Source organism: Rhipicephalus sanguineus, chromosome 4 (genome assembly GCF_013339695.2).
Source record: "Rhipicephalus sanguineus isolate Rsan-2018 chromosome 4, BIME_Rsan_1.4, whole genome shotgun sequence".
In the NCBI taxonomy this organism is placed as follows: domain Eukaryota; kingdom Metazoa; phylum Arthropoda; class Arachnida; order Ixodida; family Ixodidae; genus Rhipicephalus; species Rhipicephalus sanguineus.
In genome coordinates this window covers 79,821,539-79,847,969 of record NC_051179.1, presented here as the reverse complement: position 1 = coordinate 79,847,969, position 26,431 = coordinate 79,821,539, and the positions used below count along the sequence as shown (strand labels likewise).

Here is a 26,431-nt window from a genome sequence, read left to right as displayed (position 1 = left end):
CGCTACTGTTCAGGCTGCCCCAGCTGTTGCCACCACCACCGTCCACCATGCCCCAGCGGTCGCTACTGTCGCCCACGCTGCCCCAGCCTTCGCTGCCTACTACGCCGCTCCAGTCTACGGCTACGGTGTTGGAAGCCTCGGCTATGGCGCTGGTCACTACGGTCTCGGCCACGGCATTGGTGTCTACGGCCTGAACTACGGCTACGGCCTCGGCACTCCCTTCGACTACACCACCCTCCTCCGCAGGAAGAAGTGTAAGTATAGTGAATTGGCTGAAATGCTTAATTTAACATTTATTGCCACAAAAGTTTATTTCTCATGTGTATTCCTTTCTCCTTGCAGAAATTGTTTTTTTCTTCAGAGGACATGCCACATCGAACGTAAGACGAAGACTGTGAGCTTAGGCTCAGTTGTGCATATTGTTAAATATTGTTTCCAAATAAATGGTTCTTGTGATACAACGAATGTAGTAGCAGTGGTGGTTCCTTTGCAGTATTCCGTTTTCAAGAAATACCACTCTTGTGGGTACTGTGAAGTCGAAGCCGGTAGAGCAGATCAATGCGGCTGCTGCTTCATATTAATTTTCTGAACGTACTCACATGAAAGCACTACGGGTATATAACAAAATGCATACAGGCCTATGGGATGAGTCTTGACTCAGAGTGGCCAATTTTTTTATATTTCTAGATCTCAGCTTATACGTGCCGTCCCTGCGTTGAGTGGTGTCGTTGTCACCGCAACCAACAAATCGAACAAGGACGAGAGCGAGCGGACGCGCAATCTGCCCATATCGCGAGCCACTGGCCGTTGCCTTGCGTCGGCGGTGTAACCGACAGAGGGAACCAGGCGGAAAGACAGTGAACTCGCAGTCTGTCAACATCACGAACCACTGGCCTCCAACCTCGCTTTTTTTTCTCCGTCACGCACGCTGACCCCTCGGTCGCAGCTCGTGCGCATGCATGGTTGGCAGGTGCACTGAATCTGGCTTCGCTTGTCGTAACAGGAGCGCTGGCAGTTTTTGTGGCACTTGTAACGAATGTTACATTGCTTCAACTGCGGATAGCCAAAACTTCAAACACAGCGCGCTTTGCCCAACATGAAACGCAGTAGGAGCTCGTGCGCATGCAGGGCTGGCACGTGCACTGCGGCTGGCTTGTCGCGTTTCGCTTGGTTCGCGACACCTGCAATGCATAGAATGGTGTGCGTAGCATACGAGTGCTGGCAGTTTCTGTGGCAATATGTAACAAATGTTACATTGCTACAACTGCGGATAGCCAAAACACAGTTAGCGTTGCCCCAACATGAAGCTGCGCTCAGAATTCGCATTAAGCAGTATCGTAATCGTCGATGAACTTTTTTGTTATTTCAATCTGTAATAGGTACAATGTACGAATACCGTATTGTATTTATTTTTTATTTACTGATTAAAAATTCCGTTCTTGGACTGAAAGCACTACAGAACGAAGCGAAGAAAACGAAGAGCAACAAGTGCAGGTAAAAAAGGTAACAAGAGATGTTGCAACGCAACTCAGAAAGCCTCTTGATCTCTTATGGTGGCAATTCAGGCGGGAAGGTGGTTCCAGGCAGCATTTGTCCTAGAAATGAAGAGTGATTACACAGTTTTGTGTGACATAGTGGAGGCCCCTTATAGTAATTATCCGTTCTTGGCGATATATAACGACGTGGATGAAGCAGGGAGTCCTTCAAGTTGCTGTTATAATCGTAGATATTGCGAAGAAGATCAAGGCGAGATGATTTTTGGCGCTACGAATTGTCAGGCAAGCTTAGTGCGATCTTCCTGGATGTGACACTGAAATGGCGTGAGTAATTCGATAAGAAAAAGTGGCAGCAGATTCTCAATGGCTTCGAAAGTTAGAATGAGAATTGTATGAGTAGGGTGCCAATGGCGCATGCCAATTCGAATTGAGAACCTACCAAGGTTTTGTAAAGTGTTAACCTTATGGATGTTGGGTCAGCGGAGAAGTTTCGACGCACAAAGGTTAGCGTTATTAGTCACATATACAAAATTTCGCCAAAGATTAGAAGAGATTGAACACCAAGGTATTTATAATTGTCGAGAGATGGCACTGTAATGTTAGTGGGGGAGTAGGTACGCGAAACTTGCTAGTGGTGTGGCGTGAATCTCGCATGTTCTTACATGTAGTCGTATTAGGTGTCATGAACCATTTATTGCCCCCATTCTAATACTCTAATAGACCACGTTGCATGTTTGGACGACCTGTGTTTACCAAAAATTGGGGGGACGCTTAAGCTTCGCCTTTAAGAGTTGAACGCGATAGCGATCACCTGCCCCTAGTGCGCACTTCGAGCACTACGAGTGTTTAGCAGAATGCGCGCACTAAGGCGTGTGCCTTATGTAATGGGTAGCATGCTTTTAACCAGGAGCAATTATGCGCGAGAAACTTTTTCGAAGTTGCGATGCACCCACTACGTGGTCTTAAGGGAATACGCGCAGTAATGTGTGTGCCTTTTGTAATGGGCGGCTGTCTTTAAACCACTAAGTCGTTATGATATTGACATGGTGTGACGTCCGATGGCAATGTACGCTTGTACCGCGCAATATTACTGCGACATTACATCTCGTACTGTGACACCCGTATACAGGACGCGTATTTTTGGGAAGTAGGAACGTTACTTTCAGTGCAGCTCCAAGCAGAGGCGTGGCTGTGTGGTAGAACACCTGCTTGCCACGCAGACGGCCTGGGTTCGATTCTCACTCGGACCAAACATTTTTATTATTTATTTTATTTGCAGCTTTTTCGATTTTTCGGTCACGGACAAGATGATGATTTTTCGCTCACAACCAACGGCGCCGACGCCGACGGCGGAATTTCTGCGATACGAGCTCTTTAACGCTGCCGCGTTAATATTCTGGTAAAGTACGCAGTTGTCTGCAAATAATGTGACAGTGGAAGAAGAAACACAGGTAGAGAGGGCTTTGCTACAAATTAAGAGAAGAAAAAGGCCCAGAACTTACCCATGTTTGACACCAGACGTTACAGCGGAAATAAGGGAACAAAAACCGTTAGCTGTCACATTCCGGCTACAGTTAAGGGCAAATTCTTTAATTCATGTCACTACACTGGGGTTTATGTTGAGCTTATTATGTCTAAACATAAGTAGGCAAAGAGAAAAAATTCCGCGAATTCACAATAGTATACAAAACTGGAATAGAAAATATGATTATTTTCAGCAGCATGTCACTAAGTTCCAGCCTTGAAGAAGACAAGTCCACTTGTCGAAACGTCGGCTACAGCACACACACCCTCTTTACAAATTCTTCATTCCAAGTTTTAATGTTCCCCTGACTCCTGCCTCTTTTTTAAAGGGAGGGGGGGGGGGGCGTCTGGATTCGGCGTTGTGCTGGGGGCCGCAGGTTGTCGACCCCTGCTTTAAACGCCAGTGTAGTCGACGTACCTCAATATGCACACAACTACGCCACTTACAATATCACGTCGATCTACCTCGTAACGCTTTGCTCAAGGCCGAAAAAATGCAGCTCAGCCAATTACTCGCTGAATGCTTCGCATGACACCGATTCCCACAGTGCGAGGGATCTGCCGAATTTTTTCATTATTTATTTGCATCTATCTCGAATTTTCGCTCACGGACAACGCCGATATTTCGCTCATAAGCAGCGATGTCGACGCCGCCACCGACCACAATTTCTGCGAAACAAGCATCTTAACAATATCGCTTTAATACGTAGAGTCAGTTTCAATGCAAGAGCTGCGTTAATGAATAAGTTATTAGTAAAAAAATGATGGCTGATCCCTCCGTCATAGGAATCGGTATAACACGAAAGTGAAACGTGTCATCACATGAGAAGTTTATTCTTTATAGTGCGTTGGTATATGAGAGCTTGAACAATGCCTACTGTTGTTTGGCAGATATAGCATCGCTTGATGTGGACGCACTCACGTTGACGCCTAGTGGCACATCTCCGTACCGATGAACAACGCCCGTGATCATGATTTAACCTTTGCGGTAGCTCAAGTTCTTAACATATACGTGGACACCGCATATGGTGAATTCCGCGCAAAGATGGCATCAACAAGCACATAGTAAACACTGATGCTCGATATGCACTCCTTCAAAGCGTGGTGAAACGCGAAGAGAAACGCGACGAGCGTCGTGTCTTCCCTCTAGCCGGTTCGTTTATTCTCACAGGGTGTGCAGGGAAGCGGTACGACAGCCAGGCGAGCGTTGGAGAGCTATTTTTTCGATATGGATGAATGCTACGAGCGAGGCTTCGGCTAAAGCCGCCACCTTGCGGTGTGTTAAAGCGTTGATGAAATTACACTTCTATTGTAAACGCACCGAATGGGACAGGCGTAGCAACGGCGCGTTTTTTTTTGTTTTTTTTTGAGCCTGGTGGCACACATGTCACCGCCATGTTGTAAAGGGGCGCTCATAGGATCCATCCATTCATCTAAGAGCACTGTGAGATGAAAGTCTGAAAGATAAAAGGCACGTTCATGTAGCGTCCGTAATGTGTTTGGCGGTAGCATAGTGGGCTAAACACCCTCCAGCCATCGTTGTGGACCGAGAGGCCATGGTTTCGACTCCTGACAAGGGGAACTTTATTTTTTTCCTTTGCCATGCGATTTTGTCCATTTTATTGACGTATTTCCGTGGCGGAAATACGTCATGAAAGTCTTAATGGACCCCGGCATAAAACAATTTTGTGTTTAAATGAAAGTATGAGATTAACAATGTATGCAAAATGCATAAGTTGTTAAATGAATGATCACAGATTTCTGAGAAAACCAATAGATTCGATGCATGCGAACAAGAAAATCAGTGCTTTTCGCTTGCCTTTTTTTTACACATCCTTCTGCCTACCCCCTTCTATGGCTTTTCTTCCCCTCCTCCCGTCTCCCTGCAGAATAGCAAGTAGGCGAATACACTGTTCATTCAACTGTAAATAAAGGGCTTTCTCTTCTCGGTGTGAGTGAGGGTAGACGATTGTAAAAGGGGCTTGTGTTCGAGGCAGCATGCGCGTCTGAGCGCGTCAAATCAGTTAAAGTTATTTATTTGTAAATAACCCGCTCCCATATAAATTGCTAGGGTTCAAAACGTGCAATCTAACTGTAGCGGGCATAGTTATTGGGCTACTTGGTCTTGCATTATAAAAACGAAAGCGTCGTCTCCCGTGAGAAACCAACCTTGAAAGACACGGCGTGGGGTTAAAAGGTTCACGCGACCTCGTAAAACGCAGATAAAGACCAGGCTTCGAGCCCGATAGTCGAGCCCAGTTATTCCGCGTGGCTGTCAAGCGTTGTATCACAGAGCGATGTTAATGCTTCAAACATCGTAGGAAAGGGACCCTATGCAGTCGCCATGTCGTTCGGAGAGTCACGTTAACAGATGCAATGCTACGTTGCCGAAGTGCAGAACTGCGCCAGGTGTCACACCATGTGAAATCCGCAACGAGTGTGTGGTTCAAAACTTCCAGCGCATTACAATATAGGCTAAGATAGAATTAATCATCCTGATTACATCAGTCACAGCATCAACAAGGTAGAGCAGCTATATACTCACGCGACTTCTGAAGCTCCGAGGATAATGATGATGATGATGATGATGATGATGATGATGATGATGATGAAACAGTCGCGGCAGAAGGCTTTCGTGTTCAAGTCGTCTTGGGGGAATGCATAAGGAACCCTGTGAGTTTTAAAGACAAAAATTAGCGCAACCAAATACAAACAGTCTCCTTTTCTGTCTCAGCTCTGTGTTGTTCCTTACTTCACCTCCTTAGTATCTAACTGTACTTATTCGAAGATCTCAATGTTCACTTTTGTAGGTGCCTGCGTTGCTCTAAATTTTGAACAAGTCTCGTGCGCACGGGCCCTAAATGTGTAGTTCTTAAATAATTGTTGTTTTCTTTATATTCCTTGCGCTCTGTTTCGCATAACTTAGTCATTGCCACCATACAAAATTTTATTCCACTCTCTGCTTCGTCAAAGTTCGCCAGGCATATACGATCCACTAGAATTACCCGAGAACCACCACTGCGTTTTTCGACTGCCCCCGCCTCCACCGCCGAAGACCCCCTGAACTCTTACTTTCTTCAGGAACCACGTGGCTTGGTTATAACCCATTCAGTATAATGGATACCATTTCTCTCAGTGCTTCAAGCGTGCGCCAACATTTGCAACTACAACAGCTCGAATGTAAGCATAAAAATCTCGAACATTGCAAACGATCCTTTTTTATCGTGCCGGGGGCTTCACTTTCACTATCCCTATAAATTCGCGCGTATCCACCTCTGTGTAACCTTTCAATCAGACCTGCCATCTAACCGCAAAAAACGATCGCACCACAAAAAACTGGAGCAACTGACGTGTGGTAGGGAACCCATGTCTCGGAAATAACTGCTGTAGGTCTGAAATGTTTGTCTTCATTTCTTTCTGTTTTAATAACTCTCCTTTCTCGTTCAGCGCATGCCCGATGTTGGTACTTGGAGCTGATATGTTCTGTCTTTTCTATGAATAAACTGCTGCGAATCAGCGCTCGTTTGTCATTCTAAAAGCTCAGCTCAGCTCTCGGTTATTCTAAGATTGTTTGTCAGCTTGTCTGCGTTCGTAAGATTAGAACGATAGAGTTAACTGGTACACGCAAGCCTTCACCCTTGAAATGTTCTGTTCCTCATTTTGAGCACTTCGCTTTCTTTCACGCCACTAGAACACTCCCAACACACTTGATCACTCCATGCGTCAGTGAACATCTATATAAGTAAATAGAGAAAAAGCTTGCGCCACTTTGTTTTCGTTTACATACATAGACGGACATTGGTGCACGGATTCATAGGGCGTTTTGGGAGTGTTCCAGCGCAGTGAAAGAAAGACAGTGAAATGCTGAAAATGTTACACCTGCCACGGTGGTCTAGTGGTTATGGCGCTCGACTGCTGACCCGAAGGTCGCGGGATCGAATCTCGGACGCGGCGACCGTGTTTTGATGGAGGTGAAATGCTTGAGGCCCGTGAACTTAGATTAAGGTGCACGGTAAAGAACACCAGATGGTAGAAGTTTCCGAAGCCCTCCACTACGGCGTGCCTTGTAATCATATGATGATTTTCGGACATGTAGCCCCAGCAATTATTATTATTGTGCTGAAAATGTTCGAGCAGGGGACAAGGTCTGTTCTGTGTCCTTCGTTCTTCTCCTTGTCCTAAGTCCAGCCAATACTTCTATTACTTAAACCTGACCTGACGGAAAGAAAGTTGGCTGCGCCCTGGATTAGCAATGTTGATGCGCCCGACACTGATTGTGAGAGTTAAAACTATCCAAGAGCAAAAACAACCTTCGTGAGAACGTGTTCGTGGCCTAGTTGGTACTTTCTACATAACTGGCGCTAAAAAGACACACAGCGAAGGAAAGAAACGCGTCTGTGAGTCGTCCTCGTGTTTCTTGCCTGCGTTGTGTGCCTTTTTAGCGACAATTGTGTCATATACAATGTACCTACCCGACTCCTCCCAGAAATCATGTGCCGTCAAAAACAAAAGAAAAAAAACTCCCGTTTACTAAAGGTGGTCCAAATACATACTCTATAATGCGACAAAACCTACCCTGCAGTGTCCGAAATGTGATGTGTTAAGACCATTTATAGAGTTCTCTGTGGTGTGCTTTGTTTCTCGCCCAATTTCATCGTAACTGATCATGGAGATACAATAGCTTATTCAAACCAAATAAAGAAGGAACAACGACAACTCAGATAGCGAAAGCTCATAAAACTAATTCAACGTGGAACGGTATTGCCAAGGTCATTTCCGCGACATGATTCTAAAATTAAAAGAGAACATCACAAGATACTCTGCAAAAGACGTATACTTGGCAATGTGAAGCGCAATACACGGGACAGAAAGATGAGACGGACGGGACAAGCGGTACTAAAAACTGTGAACATTTATTACAAAGCATCGCCGCAGCTAGACAATAAGCACATCAGCACAAGTCACTCAGTAATCAGCAACAAAAAAACTGCGTCAGGCGTGAAAAACCCGCGATATAACACGTAGCAAACGTACGCACAAAAAAGGCCACGGGAATGTGAAGCGCAAGTGCGCATTCCCCTTCGCTGGTGTTGCCTGGTCGACTGCGTACTTGACTGCGATGCATACCAAGTGTGCATCACCAACTGGCCCGAAGTTCTCCTCTTCTAAAGGAAAGACGCACGTTTAGACAATGTACGCGTTCTGTGCGTGCATAATAATAATATCTGGGGTTTAACGTCCCAAAACCAAGCTATGATTATGAGAGACGCCGTAGTGGAGGGCTCCGGAAATTTCGGCCACCTGGGGTTCTTTAACGTGCACCTAAATCTAAGTACACGGGCCTCAAATATTTTCGCCTCCATCGAAAATGCAGCCGCCGCGGCCGGGATTCGATCCCGCGACCTTCGGGTCAGCAGTCGAGCGCCATAACCACTAGACCACCGGGGCGGGGCGCGTTCTGTGCGTGCAAATCCACTCTTCAAAAAGCCTTTTTGCACTCATATAATGACCAAATAAAGAGTTCTTTCGGCACTCGTTACCTCCCTGAATATGTATGTCTGCTGTGACTCCAAACACGTTCCTACAGTCAAGACTGAGTGATCCACAGTTTCGAAACACCTAATGCAGAGGCCGCGAAGCATTGAACGTTATGACACAATTTATATTATAAGAACGTTGTCGCTACGTCTTTCTGTCACAGACACGCACGCATGCAAAATCCAGAGCAGAAAATTTAACGGCATCTTTCCAAAATGGAACGCAGTCGGCACGCTTTCTTTTTTCTTAAGATAGATGGTTTCAATATATGTCTCCATAGAAGTACCTTAAACACTGCGACTCCCTCACGCCTCTCTCTTGGGTGCCCAGCCATCATTTTTCGCTTGGTCGCCTTGCTCAATCGTTTTTGCTTATTTTAGCGAAGAGAAACCGGGACAAAAGTAAGAGATTTATCACCTTTAGCATGAGCGGCACGAGTGCTCTCATCTCCGGGAGAGCCAGCTCCAAAGATAAAAAGAAGAATCAGCAAAGAAAAACGCCGGAGTGCATTATTCTTCTTGCAAAAAACGCTATGCGAGCCCTCAACCGGATCTCCTCCTCTAAATCTGCCCGAGGTTAGAAAAAAAATTCTGGTTAAATGCGTAATATGGTACCGTTACTTCCCTCACTACCACCGCATCCTTTCATTTTTCGCTTTCACTCCTTCGCAAATTGAGTATAAAAATGGGTGGAAGTCGGTGCCACTTCAGCAGCCCTTGGTTTGCCGACGGTACTACTTCAACAACCATGGTAAGCCCAATTCGTCCGGAGCATTGAGCCTGCAGTCGGTTTAAAGTACTATAACACATTCATTTCAGTGCTCACTCGGCGCAAGTTGGTTCAGGGCGCTAAGTCCCAAGTCGTACTTCTCACCATCTATATACAACAAGGAGGGCTAAGTTCTGCCTTTGATGTTTCTGTAATCGTCAACGATTTATTCCGTCTGCAACATTGGCTATAAATCCAGGAGCTCTCAGCAGAATAGATCACTAATAGAAGCACTAATAGAAATTACAAAACGAGTACAATTTATCAGATTTAAAACTTCATTTATTTTTATAAAGAAGATATACTGATTACAATTAGGTGATTTCAACGTTAAATTATATATTTTTCTTAAGGGCCTGTATTAGGAACCCCAAATAAAAAAGATCGGAGCTAATTATTCTTACGTTCTCGTTTCTATGATATAATGTACTGAAACACAAGCGAATATCACCGTCAACAAAACAATAGACTCAAATTATCCAGACCGAAAGAACGTTTATGCCATCACATGCGGTCAGTGCATGAAGTCTCACATGGGGAGGGCAATTATCATTTTGGTGAATTTCTATGTTCTGCCACAATTTCCTGCGAATCATTCCTGTAGGAAATTATCGCAGAACATTTAAGACTAAAATCACGGAGAGGCAATATGGGGATTAAGTTAATACCGAACCAGGCATACCAAGCATCTGCAACAAAACATTGTTCATAAAAAGAACACTTGGAATGACATGAACGTAAATTTTAATATCCATATTGATGTCAATTATTTCTTCTAGTTCCGCGTCTGCGTCGTCCTGGCCCTGGCCTCCAGCGCTCTTGCTGGATTCCTCCACGGTGGCCACAGCCTCGCTGGTGGTGTTGGCCTCGGCAGCGGCGTTGGCCTCACCAGCTATGGTCTCAGCCACGGAATCGGCTACTCCGGCCTCACCGGCTTTGGTGTCGGCCACGGCCTTGCCTATGGACCAGCCGCCAGCTACGCCGTTTCCGCTCCAGCTGTTGCTGGTACCGTCTCCGCTTACCAGGCTGCTCCAGCCGTGACCGCTGTCCACGCAGCTCCGGCTGTCGCTTCCTACGCTGCTGCTCCAGTCGCCACCGTTGCAGCTGCCCCAGCCGTGTCCCGCGTGATCACCTACCAGTCCGCTCCAGTTGTTGCCGCTGCTCCAGCTGTTTCTACCACCTACCATGCTGCTCCAGCCGTGTCTCGTGTCACGACCTACCAGTCCGCTCCAGTCGTTGCTGCTGCCCCAGCTGTCTCCAGTGTCAGCTACCAGGCTGCCCCAGCACTGACTAAGGTGTACCAGGCTGCTCCAGTTGTCGCTTCTGCTCCAGCTGTGTCCCACGTCACCTACCAGTCTGCTCCATCTGTCGCTACCTTCGCTGCCCCAGCTGTCACTAAGGTCTTCCAGTCCGCCCCCGTTGTCGCCGCTGCCCCAGCTGTATCCCGCGTCACCTACCAGGCTGCCCCAGCTGTGACTAAGGTTTACCAGAGTGCCCCAGTTGTGGCTGCCGCTCCAGCTGTTGCTACCGTTGCCGCTGCTCCAGCCGTGACCCGCGTGGCTACCTTCCAGTCTGCTCCAGCTGTCGCCACCTACGCCGCCCCAGCTGTCACCAAGGTCTTCCAGTCTGCCCCACTCGTGGCTGCTGCCCCAGCTGTGGCCACCGTCGCCCACGCTGCCCCAGTGGCCACCTTCGCCGCTGCCCCAGCTGTCGCTGCCGTTCACACTGCCCCAGCTGTTGCCACCACCACCCTCCACCATGCCCCAGCGGTCGCTACTGTCGCCCACGCTGCCCCAGCCTTCGCTGCCTACCAAGCCGCTCCAGTCTATGGCTACGGTGTTGGAAACCTCGGCTACGGCGCTGGCCACTACGGTCTCGGCCACGGCATTGGTGTCTACGGCCTGAACTACGGCTACGGCCTCGGCACTCCCTTCGACTACACCACCCTCCTCCGCAGGAAGAAGTGTAAGTACACTGAATTGGCTGAAATGCTGGATTTATCATTTATTCGCACCAAATTTGACTTCTCATGCGCATTCTTTTCTCTTTGCAGAAATTGTTCTTTTCTTCAGCGGACATGGCACGTCGAAAGTAAAAAGAAGTTTCAGCGTTTAACATTACGCCCAGTTATGCGTACTGTTAAATATTATTTTCAAATAAATCGTCCCTGTGATACAAGGAATGTGGTGTCAATGGTGATTATCTTGCTTTAGTCGGCGTTGTTCAAGAAATCCACTTTTGTAGGCCCTGTTATTTCGAAGCTAATAGAGCAGATAATTGCGGCTAGGTGCTGATTTTGCGCCCTCACTCACTTTAAGGCATTAGACGAATAGAACACAACGACAGACATGCTTATGTGGTGAGGCTGGTTATATGTGGGATAAAGCAGGTTATTTTAACAGCCGAGCTGTTTAAGCCAGAGGTAAGTCCGAGGGACGCACACCAGAAACTCGGCTGTTATATATATAAAACTAATATATATATAAAATATATAATATAATATATATATATATATAATAAATATATATATAATAAACTACAAACAAAGAGAATTTTCTCTTGGAAACGAACAATCGTGAAATGAGGATATTTATTTTTCTGTATCGCCAAGTAATTTGGCGGATAATAAGGCCTGTGGCAAGCACGCCCATTGAGATCGATACGATGGATGTGCATTGTAGGCGTTTCTTCTATGTGTGTGTCTTGTGAAGAAATGGAAAGAGAAGCACATAACCGATATACGGAAGAGAAAGCCTAGAAAGAAAGAGAGAAAGAAAGAAACTGACAGAAACTGAGAGAGAGAGACTGCGGGGTGGCGAGGTCTAAATATAAAAATAGCCAAGAACTACGAAGTGCTAGCCAAAAGAAGCCATCTTGAGCCAAGGGCAGCAAATGTCGCCAGAAGTAGTCACGTGTGTGTGAAAACAACTGCGACGCCTTTATTTAGGTGACTAAATGGAAGAGCTTCTTGGTGGAAATGGAAATGAGTACAGCAAGATCTATTCAAAATCATATTTGCTGACATTAGCGCATAAATTGTTGAATTTAGCAGCGATTTCGTGCGAGATCATAAAGTTTGTTGAGCTGTCCCAAAAGTGAGACTCTGTTCACGAGTCTCGCGTGACTTATCTTAAAATGACTTTAAGTACCAGCCTTGTGGCGGCAATCAAAATAGTCGGGCAGCTACGTAGTAGTGGTGCGAAGAGTGAGGAAACAGCGAAGATAGTGGCTTCCCCTACTCTTTACCTCCTCCTCACTCTAACTTTCCTTGCATTATGCATGGCTATACTATGCTGTATTTCTCTTTCATTCTTTCTCTCTCCGTCTATTTCCCCTTTCTCACCCCCTTGCTATACTATACTATGCATAGATGTGCTATTTTCTTTTTCTCTCTTTTTCTTTCTTTCTGTTTATATCGTTCTCTCTTTGTATACTTCTTTCTTTCTTTGTTTTTTATTCCCTTTCCCTGCTCCTGACCCTCACTTCCATTCTCGACCCCCTTGCTATAATATATTATAACATGGCTATGCTATGCTATCTTCCTCTCTCTATATTGATTGATATGATATTCACATCATTGCAACGTAAAGTGCACTTCGTTACAATAATACTCAAGTCCGCGCTCTAACGTGAGTGCTGACATTATGAAAGACCATGAGTTACCCTTTAAACGCCAGTTTACTCGACGTTCCTGGTAAGCCCACGATGTGCACACTGCCCTTACAAAAAAAATTCGGCAGAATTTCACAATTTACACGTTATTGACGGCAGCATTTTCACGTTATGCTGGCAATTCCGGCGGGAAGGTTGTTCCAGGCGGCGCTTGTTCTAGGAATACGGAGACATTGCACAGTTTTATGTGACAAGATGATAGGCCCACCTTATGGCAATAATCCGTCCCTGGCGGTGTGTAACGAGGTGGATAAAAACGGCGTTTTTCAAGTAGTTTTTATATTGGAATATTTTGTGAAAATATTAAGGCGAGATTGCTATTGGCGCAACGAGTTGTCAGGCAAGTTTAGAGTGCGCTTCAAGGATCAAACTGGAAGGACGTGAATAATTCGATAATGTGAAACGTGCTGCGATATTCTGAATGGCCTCGAGAGCTTCAATGAGAATTGTATGAGCACGATGCCATATGGCGCCTGCGTACTCTAACTTAGGACGTACCTAGGTTTCGTAGTGTTAACTTTAGGGACGATGGGACGGTGGGAAAGTTTAGCCGCAGACAACCGAGCATGCGGTTAGCGTTATTAGTCACATATTCAGTATGCATATTCCGCGAAAGATTAGATGAGATTGAACGCCAAAGTATTTGTGATTGTCAACAGATGGTAATCGAATGCTATTGAGGCAGTAAGTATGCGAAAATGTGCAGTGGTGCGGCGTGAAATCCGCATGTCCTTACATTTAATTGTATTAAGTGTCATGAGATATTTATTGCACCATTCGAATATTCTATCTATATCGCATTACAGGTTAAGATAACCTGTATTGTTAGTAATATTCTGGTAAAGCGCGCAGACGTCGCAAATAGTCTGACAGCTGAATAAAAACCACAAGTAAGGAAATCATTATTACAAAGTAAGAAAATCAGACGGCCCCGAAATTACCCTTGTGGAGCACCAGACGTCACAGCGGAATTAGACGAACAAAAAGCATTACCTGCCACATATTGGCTATGATTAGAGAGAAATTCTTAAATCTATGGTAGTACACTGGAGTCTAGGTTGAGCGGATTTGAACATAAGTAAATCATGTGAGATGGAGTCAAATGCTTTAGCAAAATTCAAGTATGTACAGTCCAAGGAGGTTAAAAAAAATTTTTTAACCTCCTTGGTACAGTCAGCATAAAATCCAAGATCAGCGTCCTTGAATAAGTCTTTAGTAAGACGTAATCCGTTTACCGGGATACTAACGGCAGAATACAAATGCACGCTGCGTTGGGTGAAACGCACGGGACACCACACATGGCGAAATTAAAATTATGCAAGACGCGGGTCATGCTGCATCATTGCCCGTGCTGCGTTTGCGTCGTATCGCTGGCGACCCACGCTAGTTTTCCATTATGAGGTTGTAGCACCGCGCCAGTCGTGGCCAGTTGGCATGGAAAAATGAAGAGCGTCCCGTGGCGGTGCTGGTGCGAGTTAGTGGGAACGCTTTGACACTTGTAGGCTTATACCACAGGAAGGAAGAATCGAGACGGCTGAACCAGAATCACAGTATATATCTTACACCGTGACCAGAATCCTGACGCTAAAATTACACCGCGAACGCACAAGACACCCACGAAGAGAAGAAGTGTGCGACACAAGCGCTGACTAACAACTGCTTTATTCTTTCATTCGCCAATGCATATGTAAGCCGCAGGCAACTTTACCGCACATGCACAGACAACAGCTCTAAACCAAAGCGTGTAACAAAAATGATAGAGCGTTCCATACGCTAAGACATGACATCATATTCAGATGGGTGCAGGGACAAAGAACTAAAGAAGAAGCAAGAAGGACAAAGAAGTGCGTTTGCGCTGTAATTTTAGCTAGCATCAGGAATATGTACTAACTATACCCAAATGAAGTTTTATTTTAGTGACCAGAATCGACGCCACCAGGGAACACAAGCCATGGTTTCACGTGCTACTACCAATTTCTTAGGTTCCTATTTCTAATCCCCGTACTCACAAATGCTCCTCGACTCGACTCTTCACTCGAAAGAGTCCTTGAGGGCCGTTGTCCAATTCGCAAATCGCCCTTCACTCGAAACGCACCTCGACTGGAGAAAATGCTGAGCGTTTTACTTGAGATAGTCAAGGTAGCGCGGGAGCTACCTTGAATCGTTCCTTGAGTGAAGTTTCTGCGTCAGCGTTGCGTCCATGCGCAGCGTGTCTCGCTTCGTCGGCATTTCACGATGAATCAAGCTGCCGCCGCCATATCGCCGCAGCATTTCTTGAGACAATAAGGGTGCGCACTTACTATGAAGCTGTTTTCGAGCTGTTCAGCAACGGCTTAGTTGTACTGTGGCGCCGAGACAGACGGGCATAATGTCAAGAGGACCACTCGCTTGTGCCATGATGTGCTGTATTCCGTGCATGAGCCAGTGGATTACTACCGGCTTCGCTACCGGATTCGCTACCGGCTTTTGGATAGTCATCGAGCGAGTGCTCCAAGTCTTACTACGGACGCCAGTGCTTTCACGCGTATTTCGATGAAGATCGTACGCCGCATCAATTCAGGCTTGGTGCGAAAGACATTACAAACAAGCGGTAAGGAAACGTAATAGCAGGCTTTTCTCCAATTAACGGGTAAATTATTCGAGCTAGCTTCATGCATGCGTGCCTGACTGTTCATGCGCCGGTATTCACCGTACTCCTGAGCGCCTTTCACTGAGGCAGGTCTTCGCTACCCTAATCAAAATACGGCGAAGCTCCGTAGGCAAAGCATACCTCCGCAAGTCGAACTTCTGTATCAACGAGAAGGTTCGTTCTGCTATTTTTTTTTACATGTTTCTTCTGCTTGATAAGATCATAATTTCGGACTGTTGAGTAAAACAAAAGGCAATCTAATTGGTACCAGTGAGTGTCCAGTTGGTGGTATTGAAAGTTATAATAACTACATGATTCGTAGCTTCGATATAGAGTATTTCTGCAGCTCACAATATCTCTGAACGACCAAGCCCAGCCACAGGAAACACAACCAGAAAGTCGTGTAGTATGAAACGTGCATTACGCAATATATAAATGTAGCAAACACAAAGAGATATAGTAGTAATACAGCAGAGAAACATTTTTATAACAGATTGTTTTATTTTCAAGCTTAGTAATAACACTGCGTCTCATAAAACAACGACGGCAAATTGTAAAACAAGAACACGTAATATAATTGTGGACATGCGCGCCATTGGATAATGAAATTAGTGGGCGTTAGATAGCCACATGTCTGTTCTGCTGCGCAAGTGCCTGGCCCAAGCATGTATCATAATCGTCAAAGCTCATTAACTCAACAAAAGACATGCTTGTTCTCCAGCGCAAAAAAAAAATTAACAATGTGTAACTAGAAGTAAAGAAACGTGCAGCCCTGATGTGTCATTGTGTTTTTCATTATTTATTGCCTCTCTATTTTGTGCAGGAATCCGGCTGCCGACAGAACTCAGACCAACACTCTTTCCAAACGTGCAGTATTTGCATGGCAATGCAGTGTTTGCATGACAATATACAGAGGGAAAGAAGCTGCAGTTAATCTGTCTAGCTGCACTGCATTAGTCACGCTAGTATGGCTACCACCTGTTCCTTCTTTTATGACGTCCTACGAGCTCGAACTTCATCTTGACAGTATGTGGGCTGCATATGCTTGATTGACGAACACCTTGCAGCTTACACACATAAATTTGTCACCCGTTTTTCTTCATCAAGCACATACAATAAAGATTTATTTATCATTTGCAAATCATTTATGCTCTGTCCAAGTGTCAATACCTCAATTAGTGCTATCCTTGTCCCTTAGTGTTCGGAAAGGACTGCAAAAACAGCATCTGCTCTGATTCTACAGGAAAGCAGTTCTACAAAAATCAAACATGTTTTATAGAAGGCAGCACCATTCCTCTTCCATGGAAGTGAAGTGGCACGGTTCCAAGAGCCAGGTATTCTAATGTTACAGCAATAGCGTATATTTACATATATTTACAGGGTTCTTGTGACCAGAAGTAACCACGAAGGCTGCAACGTCCTTGAGCTTTTTTCGCACCATTTCCTTGCTGTCGTCTTCGTTGATTCAACAGAGTAAATTACTTTGCTCCTTAGCGACCCTTCCTCCCAGGTTGAGAGCACCCACATGGTAGTTGTGAAAACAGAAGAGCGCCAATAGTCAGAAGCGGCTTGATTCTCACGATGTGCACAATAACTACGGATGTTCTATGTATTATGCACTGCCAAGTCTTCACAATACAGCACAGACACCGATGTCCTCCTCAGCAGGTATTCCCAGGAGTCATCAACTGCAAGTGAAATCCAAACTTTAGTACATAGTACATTCGTGCACTAAGTACAGGCTATCTTCGCTTCCAGAATGGAAGATAGGAGAAAAATTTTAAAATGTGGTCGCTGCGTGGACTTGGAGACGGAATTAAAGAAAATTGAAAATGTCCATTAGAATATGTCACGTTAGGCGCATGAACAAGTGCAGCGCGAATACAAAAAAAGCATTGGTGGAAATAATTAACTGCTAACTCCAGCATCCTCGGCAGAATAACATTTTGGACGAACCCTACCTGATATCAAGAACGCTGTTAAGACGAGAAAAAACATACACCTCAGTCCCTGTTAACCGATAACACATGCTGCTAATTAGAAGAAGAAAAAAACTACTTTAAAACAGGGCGTACATAGATAGAGGAGAAAAGACAAACGATTGCTTTCTTGAACTTGCGTAACAGTCTAATTTGAACGCTCAACCACATGTGTAACGTATCTACTTCTTAACGCGACTGCGGGACAACCTTGAAAGCAGCGGTGAGCAATACATTCCTGCTTTTTCTCTTGAACGAAGCAGAACCACTACTGGAGTGTCGCGCTAAAGCTCGCAGAAAATGAAGTAAGAAAAATAACAATTGCACAGGCCCCTGTAATCATTAACTGTGCTTGTACTCCCGCAGCGAGAGCAAATTTACCTACAAGTAGTTCTTGCACTCGGCGCGGTGATGAATTCACAAAGAACACCAGTTTAATGTCATTCCATGTATCCTTTAATGAGAACTAACAGACAATAATGCCGAAGAAAGTATAGGAGATGTTATTCGTTGTAAGTAGGATAAAGTGTGAAGAAAGTAAAGTGAACGAAAAGATAACTTGCCGCCGGCAGGGACCGAACCTGCGACCTTCGAATAACGCGTCCGATGCTCTACCACTGAGCTACGGCGGCGGGCATCCTCCCGTCCACTTTATGGGGTATATATGTGCATTTTAAACCTGGGAGTGTTAGTCAGTGCCAGTCGCAGCCAAGGCGGCGAGTGTGGAACACTCTAAGAAGTATAACATGTACATGTTAACATGAACACCGTATAACATGTATAACATAATCTTCCATGTATAACATTATCAATGGAGGGGGGCAAGTGATTTTGATCTTTCTATGTTATGCGTAGGCATCGAGGCATGCTGATAGAATTATTAGCCCAGGTATTAATGATTTTAATGCTAGTAATCTTAATCTGATAGGAATCCAGGAGCATTCGATAATCAAATGCACCACCTTTAACAACTTCATGTGGCCGCTCATCCGAGAAAAGCGAAAAATAGCTACCACCCCTTATACTAAACAATATTTGCCTTATCACACTGAGTTCGACCATTACTTTATTGAAGTAAATTGTTATGTTTCCTCTGTAATAAACCTAAATATAATCTAAAACGCGTAACTTCTCTTGCAGACGTTTTGGTTCCTGCATGATGACTGCACACGCATCAATGCAGCCCTTTAAACCCAAGCAGTCTCGGCCAAATATTCCCAAATAATTAAATTTATTTTGCAGGTCAATTCAGGGGGAGTGCACGTTCGCGCACACGAAGCGTTGTCATCAGCGCCAAAATTAATTGCTAAATGTTTCTCGCAGCGCACAAAGGATGCAATTTGCAATAACTTTAGGAGAGCCCACAAACACCACATTACGGCTTTGATTTCTAAATGTTGCTAGCGAAAAAGCTGTCTTGCTTTACGGCATTACAAGTAACTCGTTTACCCCTATGCTTTATTCCTTGTATCTGGATGGCACGCTTCCCCACTTTGTGCCCTTTTTGGAGCAAACAGTCAAATAGAAAATTTCCTTTGGACACACCCGCGGAAAAATATCTGTTGCCTAGCCAACAAATAATCATTTCACGCACACGAGCGATCGAAGAGGTCGTGTTTCCAGAACAGCCCGAGGCATTCAGAGAGACATTTCGATAACCGCTGATTGTCTTCAAAACTCAGAGCTTATCAATGCTTGGTGACACACTCCTGTTGTTCTTTACTAAGATGTTCGCACGGCCCGATTGCCGGCTATGCATGCCAGGATAGACCCGACTACTGCACCACCTCCACAACTATCTGAAGCAAAGAACGTACGTAACGCATGATGAAACTGGTGACATCAACGCCAAACTCGCTTTTTGAGCAGGCGTATTTTGGGGACCCAGTTTGTAGTCAACTATTGCATAGTGCAGTCATAATTGTTTTCTCTCACGCCCGGTCCTTGTTACCTTTTCTTAATAAAAAAAATTATCGACGATTACGATAGTTACGCACGTGTTTTCATTTGTGATAGAGTGAGGCGAATAACTTGAGAGAGACGTGTATGCACTTAGATACCAACGAGGTGCACCATGTACTTTTTCTCCTTTTAAATTACTTTGCCTTCTTTTTTCTTTATTTTCAGCTGCGTATATAGGTGCCAACTGAAGTTGCAGACAAGTGCTTATTTTAGTTTTTATACCCTTATTTTCTTCCATATTTAATTTTTATTTAAAATTATTTTCTTTATTTCGGTTCTTTTAAAAAATTTTATTGGTATTTTTTTTTCTTTTCAGGAGTAATGATTATTCTTTTCTTTTTTTTTTCTTTTTCGGCGGTGCCGACTGAAGTTAGCGATAACTCTTTATTTTTAATTTCGTTATTCTTTTTTATAAGATTTTATTGCTTACATTATTCAACAATTTTTTGTTTCGGCGGCGAAGGTTCCAGAGTAATGCAGCCAGCCTCGGCAAACGAAGAAATACGTCGCGAAGCTCGCTGCTCGCCAGCGAGGAGGTCTTTCACTGCGCTCCTTCACTCGGTTACGGCGAGCTACGAGGGACGAAGCTCAAGCCAGGAACGGATGCCTAAGAGCTGCGCTCTAAAATTATGGCGGGAACCGTGTATTGTGAATTTCCGTCTAACGCGTAGCGCTACTTGGAGTTACTTAGGGGGGTTACGCAATGATCACATATTCATAACACGTTTTACACAATCCAGATTACGTATAGGTAAACCGAACTCGTTAACAATGCATGTTAGCGCGCCATACCGCCTTCGGGAAAGATCCCCTTTGTTGTCACACTGTGCACAGAGTTCTCAGCCAGCACAGTCGTGAGAAAGCACACCTGTAGTGGTAGCTCAGATGGGGCTACGTATAAACCCTGAGCGGCTTAGATGATGATACGAGTACATTCTGACCAAATCGACTTCACAAATTGCCGGTCAGCAATGGTCCTTCAACGGAGCATCATGAGCGGCACAGCCGTCGCGCTTGCAATGTGAGCGCTCTTATCATCTTGTGGGCAGTAACGCATTCCAGCAGTAGCGCGACCTCTATCGTGATGCCTGTCAGCGTCGTCCAAGCGACGAGAATGTCGCATTCAAAACAAGAAAAAAAAAATTAGGGCAAAAGCTTCTCACCCGGGAAGTGTCATGTAGTGCAGAGCGCGCCTCGGGATTACAAATTGCCATTATACAGTTCATCACATACGCTACGAAACCTCTTCCATCATGTCATCACGTACGTGCTGGTCAAGACAGCTAGACGCTGAGACTGAGCACGTGACCCACTGACGCGCATTGCCATTTCGCCGGAATGTGGCACTCCGCTGTGTGACGGCGCCGACTAAAGTAGACCGAATCAAGAGATGCGCAACACTTAACGGCACTTAAAGGGGCCATGACAATGTCACCCCCGGTCTTCCGCGAAAAACAGAAGTAGAGGGTCTATTATGCCTCTACATACATAAAAAGTGGACTGTAAAAGTATATTTCATTGCAAATTGAGCCCGAGAAATTGCCGGCTATAAACCCCGCCTTCTGCCGGCGACCGCCATTTTGCCATGGCGTGTGTGACGTCATGTGTTCCATGGAGTAGAGCCATCGTCTTCTACCTAAGTTTCAGCCGCTGCGAATCGTTCAATTTTCAATTCCAAGCTGAAGAAAGCTGAAATAGCTCCATTGTACACACAGCTGATCACGAAACAAAATCGATGGCCGGAATACGGGCGCTCGCAAAGCAGGCGGCTTGTTAAGCTACGGCTATAGTGAATTAAAACCAACTTAGCCAGGGCTTACGAATGCGCCAGTGTTGTCAGACTCTCGTGCCGCTCACGTGTTTATAAAAATATACAGTAAAAATTAAGTGCTCGACCAAATGCGCTGAAATTTCTCCAGCTTCTTTGTGAGCACCCAAGGGTTAACACACATAACGTAGATTATAAGCGAAAATTGGGTGTCATGGCCCCTTTAACTGGTGATAGGCCGAACCAGCCGGCACACCGAACCACAAGCTTTGGAAGGGAGGTTTGCGTTGCAAGCATGGGTGCGTAACCGAGGTAATAAAAACTGGTACTGAGCCCAGTGTTCAAGACAGACACTAGCCTTTGGGGCGAGGGCACCTGGGCTAACCGCCGCTACACCGGCAAGAAAATTTCCGTTTCATTCATTTTATTTCCTCGTAGCGGCGATCGTCGTGCGCGACGGACGCATAGTTTTCTGGTTGAGTAGGCACAGGAATGCTTACGCGTTTAAAGTGCGGGCCAAATCAACCACACAACGCCCTGGGAGACTAGCCAGAGAAAGCCACGCATCAACACAGCTATGCCGATATCCGGACAGGACACACCCCTGGCGCCCGGCCCCATTAACACGGGCGAACATGCAGCACCGTACATGGAAATACTTGGGCCTTGTTAGTATTCGGCGCCAGATAATCGAAAGCCTACCTATCGAGCAACAGCCTACTCGTTCCGTGAGCGGATTTACCGTACGGAATAGACGCCGGAGCCAAAGGACGAACTCGCAGACCCTTGGACTTCGTCCAGAAAGCCTGACTTCGTGTAGTCTTCATGGTAGTGATGCAGAACTATCAGTAAATAGATTATCGATAGCATCGATATCTTTCATGAAACTATCGATAGTGTAGAGAAACGATATATAGTACTACTATCGACATCGGTAGTATCATCGTTAATATTACTAGCGGTATTACTGCCACGCGTGTTTATTGCTTTGTTCTCATGTATTCGGGTTTCACCCACAAAGACTCTTAGCACCATTCGACCGCGGCGTAATGTTTGAGAAGCTTTACGATCGTTTGAGGTTATCCCGTTAAGATTACGCGCCGGACGCGAATAGTTAAGTTTATTCGAGAGCTTACGCGAGCACCAGTGATAACGCTGGAAGTTTCGATGACTGATGTATGAAAGACGACGCGTTCCACCAATGATCAGATTACTCGACGGCCGACGACTGTTCTCGCCGCTATCAGTGCGCAGCAGGTATCGCTTGTATATTGAGTTTTGATTTTCTGGGCAAAAGTTCACCCAAATAAAGAGCGCCCTATTTCCCAGTCTTGCTGCAGCATTTTGCACCGTCACAACCACGGAACAATACTATCGATAGTGGTGTGAATAATGACGCTGTTGCTGGCCGGCCATATTGCCAAAATATTACCGATAGCCTACTATCAGCCTCACTTAATTTATGAGCAACTTTTAGCGAAAGAAATAAATTATTTCCGCTGTGAAAATGCCGGAATATGTCCATCGATAAATTCACATACAAAAACAACCAGTTACACCTTACAATTAACAAAATTAGCTCTTAATTTTCTTTTATTTTGAAATGATAAAATGCGATATAAATTTGAAGACGCGCTGTTCCACCACATGTAGAGCCTTCCTTTCCGCTACAGCAGAACAGTTTGGCTTTGTGATCGTGTGTCAGCAAAGCAGTATGCTGAAGAACACAAGCATGTCAGCTTTCTTACCCTTCAGCCTGCTCCTCCGGCTCCACCATGTACCACGCACGTGGGGAACCAAGTTTATTCTGCAATGAGTTAGTGGTGTGGATTTTATACTATCGATAGTTCCATCGAATTCTTTACTATCGATAGCGCTATCGATGGTATTTTTCACCATCGATAGTTCGATAGTGACTCAGCTATCGACAGTATTGATAGTACCATAGAAAGTTCTGCATCACTACTCCATGGCCCTGCCAAAGGGCAATACACAAAGACGGTGGTCCCTCCAGTCCTCCATTATGATGGCGTTGGTTGTGACCACGATGACGTGTTTTGTATATAGTAATGTAGTAACTTCCATTGTTCATAGTGTCTGTTCCGAATGAGTGATTTAGTTGGTCTATGTGGTTTAACGTCGCAAAGCGACGTTAAACAATGTTACAAGACACACCATGGGGGATGGCGCGGGATAATTTCGACTATCTTGGCTTCTTTAACCTACACTGACATCGCACAGTAAACAGGTCTAGAGCATTCCGCCTCCATAGAAATGCCTGTGACCACGACGGCCTTGATTGAATTCGTGTCTTTCGGGACAGCAGCCGAGAACGGTGTGCTTTATGCTCGATTAGTCAACTTTATTTCGTCCATGTTACAAACAGACTGGTGTTTGGAGAATTAAAGCTCTCATTCGCGGCAGCCTGATGAGCCCGCTCCTCCCATTACCATTCGGCATCACAGCAGCATTGACAAAGTTACACTCTAGATAAAAAACAAACAAACACAGAACCAAAAAAATCATATCAAAATAAGCACATGATTAGACGTCACATCGTTAAAGTAGCAAGGTAGCAAACACAATCACAGTGCCCACAATTCGTGCATCGAAATCAGCCCTCACGTGTACAAACTTCAAGTGCAATTTCCTTGACGCACAATCTGACAACCAAACCTAATTGAACACTTTTGACGCAGTTCATTGAGCCATAGTGAAAACGTTGTTCACGTAAGGTGTTGAAGTAACAGTGCCTCACTAATCTCTTACAATTTCAAATATATATCTACCTTTCCTCAGACTCCATATTCTTCGTGCAGACTGCGAAATGCGCATGTTGGTACCCAAACTGTAATTAAGGACACGTTGGCGTGATGTAGAGTGAGAACAATACAATAAAATATCCGTGCCACCTCAGCAAATGACTTCCGCATGTATTCATATGAGCTGCAAAACATTCTATTATTCCCAAACTTGGCAGTGATTTTTATGAGGACCATATCGTCGATTTCTTCAAAATATTTGTCGATAAGTGCGAAAAATTGCTTTTTTTCGGCTTCTCAAATTGAATCTTCGTTATCAACTGTATTGGTGCCCAGAAACATCGCGTTTATACCAGTCACTGTCTGCTGCACTCATTAACGGCGGCCCTCAAATTAACTATGCTAAGTATGGCATCCCCTAGGGATACGTTCTGGAGGCCCTGTATTCTGACGACTGATAACAGTTTACCTAATGGAATTAGTTCTTGGATGTATACAGGCTGCTCCACCCTTAGGGCATTGCCATGCGCACCGCGTTTACCCCAAAGTCTCAAACAACCTCCTTTTAAAAAGCTTACGCCTGGGATGTGCTTCTTGAAGTTATTGATTCGTGTCATATCAACCGGTTAATCTCGACAACGGTGACTTCGTTATTTTTGTAGTGAAGAGGAATGTCCAGCGAATGTGCGATGATGTACCTTAGCGGATTAGCATGTCGGCACCATTTGAATGTGGCCGCCCCTCCCGTAATTACTCTTAGCTTAGCTGTGAACCACCGCTATGGGTCATCAGCTCTCGCTAAGAAGAAACATCGGGTAACAGTGACGCACAGTCCTGGAACATGGTTCATAACTGCACAAAAGGATTCGAGGTATACGTTAGGATATATTAATGCATAAAGGTAATGTTATCGCCCGAACATCAAGACGCTCGTGGTGTAAAATTGAGCCATCACATCAATAGTTATCACATTTCTGTAGAATTTAATAATACCAAAGCGAAGTGCCCACCAAAGGTCCATTGGTAATTGTAACTAATAAACTGAAGACGGCAATGAGCTGCCTTGCCGCCGAGGTTCGCATGTCACTTGTGCGGTTTACCTCAAGCGCATCTTTTTAAATAGAAAACTTGATTGATCGTTAGCGCGTCTTCCCTTTGCGACTTTGAACGTTATAAGTGATATAGGGCTATTGTCGCTAGATGTAATTAATGTCCGCACTATCCCTCGTTATTCAATAGCAGCTAAAGCACGGTGAATGAATGTTTTATAACAATAACTCATTCAGTGAGGCATCAAAAATCATGTTCTTTTTGGCCTTATAGTGAACGCGCGCCGTTGAGCAGACATTAACGAACCGATGAAGGCTATAAGTTTTGCGGTTCAATTTATGCGTACCATTGTGTGCCAAAGCCAAATAGGAGTCTTACATCACTTGTAACCGTAAAAACCATAAAAAACGCAACTCGATCAAGCATAGGCCTCTCAATTATTAAAACTAAAAAAAGACCGATGTGATTAGTTATAATAATTTCCAGAGATCATGGTAAGAATAAATAATCACAGTCTAGAAATATGGGTACTTGCGAAAATTATTCTCACGTGGCCGAAAAACTGCGATTGGCAGTGTAGAATAATTGACTGCGCTTTGTTGTGGCTATATTTCTTAAGGTAACAAAGATTATAAGGTAACGTTCGAAAGACGTAGAATAGAAGAGGTGCGGTACGCCCTCGGAGAAATATCTCGAATCGGATTTCAGAGCACAAATGAATAGCGTGTTTTTTTCGACACCCAACCACCGACTCAAAATCGCGTTTTTTGATATTACACCATGGTGACTTTCTCCAATACCATCATTCATTATCCTTGCGTGGCGCACGCGCTAATATGGATGCCAGACACACACCCCAGGAAAAGAACAAGGAAGTGGCTAACGGTGCGCACGACCCATCAACCTACACCAATGAGCCCAATGCGTTTCTCCCCAGCATCTCCTGCGTAATCGATAGTTTTGTAATGCTACCTATTCGGGCCACAATGCGCTGGAAATTGTGTAACCAATTGACGTATCGAAGCTGTCGGTATTCCGTCATTCGGTAGCCAGTAAGATGGAAAACGCGCCTATTTCAATTCTACGGCAGAGAAACGAAAGCTAAAAGTGTCTACCTTCTATACGAAGAGCAATCGGTACCTTCAGTTTATTGTTAAGATCGATGACGCCTGAGGGTTACGCAGTTGCCCAATGCAAGTTACTCGCGTAGTACGAGCTGCCGCCGTACGAACCGTCTCGGACCTTTGCCACGTGAAACGGCAACTGCCCTGCCCTCACCTTAC

General features: G+C 45.0%; 1 protein-coding gene and 1 long non-coding RNA gene across 18 annotated transcripts in view; one reads left to right on the top strand and one right to left on the bottom strand.

Moving 5' to 3' along the window:
• LOC125758066 (uncharacterized) overlaps window positions 1-26,431 on the top strand; it is a 55,026-nt gene that overhangs the window by 14,313 nt on the left and 14,282 nt on the right. For 16 of the 17 annotated variants that reach the window (XM_049414727.1, XM_049414726.1, XM_049414722.1 and 13 more), the window contains exon 4: window positions 10,622-10,728. In XM_049414727.1, coding sequence (XP_049270684.1) covers window positions 10,622-10,728 — 107 coding nt within the window. The remainder of the gene's footprint in view (window positions 1-10,621; window positions 10,729-26,431) is intronic. The other variant, XM_049414731.1, reaches the window with a different exon arrangement.
• Window positions 22-11,300, bottom strand: LOC125758070 (uncharacterized). The gene is made up of 2 exons (XR_007415793.1): window positions 11,174-11,300; window positions 22-136 (listed from the first exon to the last, which is right to left on the bottom strand). It is a non-coding gene; the product is annotated as an uncharacterized LOC125758070 (long non-coding RNA).